Source organism: Triticum urartu, chromosome 5A (assembly GCF_056163025.1).
Source record: "Triticum urartu cultivar PI428250 chromosome 5A, HENAU_Tu73, whole genome shotgun sequence".
NCBI classification, from domain to species: domain Eukaryota; kingdom Viridiplantae; phylum Streptophyta; class Magnoliopsida; order Poales; family Poaceae; genus Triticum; species Triticum urartu.
The window spans coordinates 47,433,352-47,439,632 of record NC_141877.1 but is presented as its reverse complement, the minus strand read 5'-3'; the positions used below and the strand labels follow the sequence as shown (position 1 = coordinate 47,439,632).

The 6,281-nt window shown below is 48.3% G+C and overlaps 2 protein-coding genes across 2 annotated transcripts; both read left to right on the top strand.

Moving 5' to 3' along the window:
- The first annotated feature begins 902 nt into the window (after positions 1-902).
- On the top strand, positions 903-2,837 carry LOC147967919 (uncharacterized). Its single transcript, XM_087522585.1, has 2 exons — positions 903-2,003; positions 2,087-2,837. The coding sequence occupies exons 1-2, from the start codon at positions 1,273-1,275 to the stop codon at positions 2,712-2,714; spliced, it is 1,359 nt and encodes a 452-aa protein (XP_087378711.1). The 5' UTR covers positions 903-1,272; the 3' UTR covers positions 2,715-2,837.
- A 1,096-nt stretch (positions 2,838-3,933) lies between these two features.
- LOC147967918 (uncharacterized) lies at positions 3,934-4,915 on the top strand. Its single transcript, XM_087523315.1, has 3 exons — positions 3,934-4,099; positions 4,150-4,304; positions 4,571-4,915. The coding sequence occupies exons 1-3, from the start codon at positions 3,934-3,936 to the stop codon at positions 4,913-4,915; spliced, it is 666 nt and encodes a 221-aa protein (XP_087379441.1).
- The last annotated feature ends 1,366 nt before the right edge of the window (positions 4,916-6,281 follow it).

Sequence of the window (6,281 nt, the reverse complement as noted above, 5' to 3'; positions counted from 1 at the left end):
ATCCACATGAACCACAAATAACCACCTCCATTCTTTGACTGCTTGAAAAATAAGGACACACACAAAATGGCTAAAAATCCTGGAGCCGATTCTACGCTTGAAGCTATTAATCTACACTTCATCCAAACAAAAATCAACCAAATCCCCTTCAGATCTACGGTGTAGCAACAACAAACAAGACAAAAAAACAGATGAAGAAGAAGGTAGAGGAAACTCACTCCATCAGCAGCGCCGGCCATCCTCTCTCATTGGGCGTGCAGTAGCAAGTCAATCTGTTCGTTGAAGAAAACCTTGGAGCTCGGCGTCTCTTCTTCCCCTGTGGAGTTCTTTCGATTTGAGATTGGGGAATGGATGGAATGAGCTCCCACTGCCCGTTTCCCTCTTCTTAATTACCACACAGGTGGTAGCTTCCCATTCCTCTCTCCTTAATGCGGCCCAAAAAAAGGAAAAAAAAGACCGCCCCGAACACTAGCCCAGCCCACAAAAGCAAAACGCTTGCGCGGGATCGCGGTTCGACAAAAAAAAGGAAACGGGCCGGTCTGCGCCTTAGACAGGCCGAAACAAAGACAAAACGCCCCAACACAAATCTACAAGCAACACAGAGATCGAACGGCTGCCCAGTCGACTGAGACTTAGTCTCAGTCGACTGATTTTTAGCAGCTCCGTTTTATAGGAGCTCCCAATGCCCTTACCTAGTAGTAAGAGACAAAAAAAAACTTAGTAGTAAGTCGGAGATAGCAATAGGGTCTTAATGTAAAATCCCATAAATTGCTTGCAGCCCATTTCATCCAGTACTGTTTGTTTCTCCTTCGATGGGCCGAAGAGGCCTCAAAATATATAGGGGTAATTTATTTTATTATATAAAGAAAAAGCCTGGAAATACGCAGTGCGGTAGGGTTACGAGTGGACGGCCTGAGCACTGCCGTTCCATCCTCACAGAAGAACAGCCGCCGCCACTCTGCTCCGGCGCGCTGCTGCCCTGCGACTACCTCGCCTGGAGCTGCCGCCGGCGCTTCTCCCCTGTCCCGCGCCACCGGTGCCGCCTTCCGTCGTCCCTCGCGCCGCTGCAGGCGTGCTGCCCTGGCCGAGTTCGTCGCCGGGGGCAAGGCTGACGACGCATCCAGAGGCATCGGTGACTTTCAAGGATAGGTCACCGCCTCCTCTGCCACGCCAAGAGGTCGCGCGGCGCCGCGGCCGGTCACCTCCGATCAGCCCACCCCCACGCCGATCAGATCTGCCCCCCTCCGGCCACGACGGTGTCTGACGGTCGGCATGGATATGGAGCGCACTGACGTGCTGGTCGACATCCTCCGCCACCTCCCGCCGCGCAGCCTCGCCGCATCCCGCTGCGTCTGCACGTCCTGGCGGGCCACCGTCGACCACCACCGTCTGCTGCGCGCGGACCTGCTCCCGCTCTCCGTGGACGCGGTGATCTGGGACAATGATACCATAGACGCCCCGATGCTCTTCGCCCGCCGCTCAACGGCGCGCTACATCACCAGCAGGCTCGATTACCTCGAAGAGGATCCCGACTATGGAATGTACGCGGGGGAGATGAGGGATTACTGCAATGGCCTCCTCTTGATTCAGAACGACACGGTGGTCAATCCCGCCACGCGGCAGTGGGCGCCATTGCCCCGGCTGCCGTGCGCGTGCTCGCCCGATGGGGATTGCGGGCGCTGCCACAACAATCGCTACCTCGCATATGACCCTACCATCTCGCCACATTACGAGGTATTCTTCATTCCTCGTATTCCCTGTGATGTACCCGATGACATGGCCTGCACTATGGAGTGGCCACCTTCGCCGTATACCATGTATGTTTTCTCGTCCAAGACAGAGTGTTGGGAAGAGAGGTCATTCATGCGAGAAGGGGATGCTGCCGGAACAATTGACGATGTGAAATCACATCGGAAATCTGATCAGAATTTGTACTACGCAGCTTACTGGCAGGGGTCACTTTACGTTCCTTTTAGGCAAAGACACGGTGATTTTCTACTGAGGTATTACTCATACTCGGACACTCAATGATCATGTTTATGATTATGTTGGTAATTGATCTTTGTGGGTGCTTTGTTTTTTGTAGAATAAACTTGTCGAGTGATAAGTACCAAGTAATTGAGTTGCCAAAAGGAGGCATCAGATCACTATCTCGTCTAGGAAAATCGGAAAAAGGGGTCTACTGTGTATTGAAGAATGGAAGATGCACATTTCAGGTTTGGTTTCTGTATGAATCGGGTGGTCTGATAGACTGGGTTTTGAAGAATGAAATAAACCTGGAGCCAGTATGGAGAGAATATTTTGAGAAACATATTGACGAAGGTCCATGGATCTCACAGTCGGATGATCAGAAAGAGTTGTTGTTGAAGAATGATGTCAACCTTAAACTTGTAGCTGAATACAACGAAGCAGTAGAGAAAGATGATTTTGAGTGGGACTCTGATGATGAAAATGTTCTCAGCACTGCAGGCTGGCCTAAGAAGTACAACCCTGACAATGAAGCCTATGAAACCCCTCTTCAACTTGAATGTCTTGGATTTCACCCTTACAAGGAAATTGTTTTGTTTCATGACCACAATAGTGCAACGGTTGCATATCATTTGAATAGCTCGAAGGTTCGATACTTAGGTGAGATGGAGCACTACTATTCCTTCATTGAGATCTCTTTTCCTTACGCCCCATGCTGGACTATGGACTTACCTGGAAGTAAGTAATGTCAAGTCGTAGGCATGTCTAGTTTGCAGCTAATCTCAAACTGCTCTTTGTTCCATTTTTCTCAGTGTGGAGGTAAGGCAATTGACAATCTATTGTATTAGTATATCCTGCAGATTTTTGCATTGGTTTTCATCATCTTATAGGTGGAATCCATTCAGTCATGTCAATCTTTTATTTGTTTCCCAGCACATTGTATTGAAGATTATTATGAATTTCATTTCTTGCTTGGAAAAACTAAAATAATACTCCCTCTGATTCATAATAACTGTCGATCATTCCTTGATAAAGGTTGCTCACATGTTCCTACGAATCAATGTTGTTACTGTAACTAGAGTATCACATAAAATGGAAAGCCAGTATACTGTTCTAATCTAGACAACAAAACAGACAGGTGATTGACTGATTTTTAAAAGCAAAATCCATGGTATAGCGAATAAAAATATATTGGATTACTGGCAAAACCAAAATCCATGGTATAGCGAATACGGCCTACTGGCATGCAATGATGCAAAGCTCTAGTGCTAAGTTCAGTCCGATGATTGATGTTGATCACCTTCGGTCTGTTGCTGAAATTTGGCTTGACATTGATATGAATGGTGGGCTATGCAACAGAATTAAAAACAAATACGTGTAAAAAGAAAGGAAGATGTAAGAAAGGACACAACATTCATTATCTCGTTAATTTTCAACTTTAATTTGCAAAAAGTGGTAGACATATTCTATTGCACATTAAACTCCACCTATGTTGTCTCAACATAGCTGATCGCAAGCCCGGGTAGAGGAGCAGGGTTGTGATAGGCTTGGCGAGCCAACGTTAAAACTCAGCCACTCTATGAAGATGAAACCCAAAGATTTTCGTTGCGGTGTAACCCTATCAGCGACGCGCCACATCAGAACCCGGGTGTGGTGTCAAATGGGTAAGGGCCAGGCCGCCACCCCCTCAATGGCGCGCCATATCTTGATCTGGATACGGTAGCAAGTGAGCAAGGATCGGGTCGTCACATCCTTAGTGGCGCGCTACATCGATGCTCGGGTGTAGTGGAAAATGAACAAGGGTCTACGCATTTGACTCGACGAGTGCGAAGGGTAAGGAAGCTAGCCGAGCCTAGGAGGATCTGCTTACGTAGCTGGAACGTAGGGGCCCTGACAGGTAAGCTTCGAGAGCTAGTTGATACAACGGTGAGGACATGTGTTGATATTCTTTGCGTCCAAGAACAAATGGAGGGGACAAAAGACGAAGGAGGTGGAGGATACCGGCTTCAAGCTGTGATACACGGGGACCGCTACAAACAGAAATGGAGTCGGCATCTTGATCAACAAGAGCCTGAAGTATGGAGTGATAGACATCAAGAGACATGGGGACTGGATTATCCTGGTCAAGCTGGTAGTTGGGGACTTGGTTCTCAATGTTATCAACACATATACCCCGCATAGGCTACAATAAGAACACCAAGAGGAAAGACTGGGAAGGACTGGAGGACTTAGTTAGGAGTGTACCAATTGGCGAGAAGCTCTTCATAGGAGGAGACCTCAATGGCCATGTGGGTACATCTAACACAAATTTTGGAGGGGGTGCATGGGGGCTTTGGGTATGTCATTAGGAATCAAGAAGAAGATGTCTTAAGCTTTGCTCTACCTCACGACATGATCGTAGCTAACACCCTCTTTAAAAAGAGAGAATCATATCTACTGACTTTTTAGTAGTGGTCAACACTCTAGCCACATTGATTTCATCCTCTCGAGAAGAGAAGACAGGCATGCGCGCCTAGATTGCAAAGTGATACTTGGAGAGAGTGTTGTCCCTCAACATAAGCTTGTGGTGGCTGACTCCCGCTTTCGGGTTTGTGTCCAACAGGATAAGCGTGACAAAGTCATTAGAACGAAGTGGTGGAAGCTCAAGGGGGAGGCAGCTCAGGCGCTCAAGGAGAGGGTCATCAAGGAGAACCCTTGTGAGGAATTAGGTGATGTAGACAATATGTGCATGAAGATGGCGACTTGCATCCGTAAGGTGGCCTCAGAGGAGTTTGGAGTGTCCAGGGAAAGTAGAAGCGAAGCTAAAGATACCTGGTGGTGGAATGGTGATGACCAGAAGGCTATTAAGGAGAAGAAAGGTTGTTTTAGATGCCTATACCTAGATAGGAGTGCAAACAATATAGAGAAATACAAGATGACAAAGAAGGCCGCAAAGAGGGAGTTGTGAGTGAAGCAGGGGGTTGGGTGTATGAGGATCTCTATCAGTGGCTAGACACGAAGGAAGGTGAAAAGGACATCTATAAGATGGCCAAGATCCGAGAGAGGAAGACGAGGGATGTTGATCAAGTCAAATGCATCAAGGACGGAACAGACCAGCTCCTGGTGAAGGACGAGGAGATTAAGCATAGACGACGGGAGTACTTCGACAAGCTGTTCAACGCGGAGAATGAGAGATCTAACATTGAACTGGATGACTCATTTGATAATACCAGCATGCATTTTATGCGGCAAATCCAGGAGTCTGAGGTCAAGGAGGATTTAAAAAGGATGAAAGGAGGCAACGCGATGGGCCCTGATTGTATCCCCGTTGAGGTGCGGAGAGGCATCAGAGACATATCTATAGTATGGCTAACTAAGCTTTTCAACCTCATTTTTCGGGCAAACACGATGCTGAAAGTGCAACTAATCCCCGGATGGTTTTGGTAATTCATAACAACATATATCTCACTGAACTAATATCCATTCAAGATAAATATTTCAGGATGTTCAATGATTGGTGTGGCATGGACTAGAGATGTGGACCCCTCAAAATGATAAGGATAAAGATTGGCAAAAGCTCAAGACTCTTCATTTCTATTTTAGTGATCCAAGTGTTGGGGAACGTAGTATTTCAAAAAATTTCCTACGATCACGCAAGATCTATCTAGCAGATGCATAGCAACGAGTGGGGATAGTGTGTCCACGTACCCTCGTAGACCGAAAGTGGAAGCGTTTAGTAACGCGGTTGATGTAGTCGAACGTCTTCACGATCCAACCGATCCAAGTACAGAACGCACGTTACCTCCGTGATCTGCACACGTTTAGCTCGGTGACGTCCCTCGAATTCTAGATCCAGCTGAGGCCGAGGGAGAGTTTCGTCAGCACGACGGCATGTTGACGGTGATGATGAAGTTACCGACGCAGGGCTTCGCCTAAGCACTATGACAATATGACCGAGGTGGAAATCTGTGGAGGGGGGCACCGCACACGGCTAAGATCAACTTGTGTGTCTATGGGGAGCATGCCTCCCCCGTATATAAAGGAGGGGAGGAGGGGGCCCGGCCGGCCTCATGGTGCGCCCCTAAGGGGGGATTCCTACTCCTACTAGGAGTAGGTTTCCCCCCTTTCCTAGTCCAACTAGGAGGGGGAAGAAAGGGGAAGAAGGGAAGAAGGAAAGGGAGGCCGGCCCCCTCCCCAATTTGGATTGGGCTTGGGGGGCGCGCCCCACCTCTTGGCCGCCTCGTCTCTCTTCCACTAAAGCCCATGTAGGCCCATTAAGCCCCCCCCCGGGGGGGGGGGGGTTCCGGTAACCCCCCGGTACTCCAAAAAATGCC

Excerpts from the sequence above, each read along its gene's own strand:
- LOC147967919 (XM_087522585.1), top strand. The coding sequence starts at position 1,273 with ATGGATATGGAGCGCACTGACGTGCTGGTCGACATCCTCCGCCACCTC. Across the intron at positions 2,004-2,086 it reads CACGGTGATTTTCTACTGAG|AATAAACTTGTCGAGTGATA; the intron begins GTATTACTCATA and ends TGTTTTTTGTAG.
- LOC147967918 (XM_087523315.1), top strand. The coding sequence starts at position 3,934 with ATGGAGGGGACAAAAGACGAAGGAGGTGGAGGATACCGGCTTCAAGCT. Across the intron at positions 4,100-4,149 it reads GGATTATCCTGGTCAAGCTG|GCTACAATAAGAACACCAAG; the intron begins GTAGTTGGGGAC and ends TACCCCGCATAG. Across the intron at positions 4,305-4,570 it reads GGGGTGCATGGGGGCTTTGG|GATAAGCGTGACAAAGTCAT; the intron begins GTATGTCATTAG and ends TGTGTCCAACAG.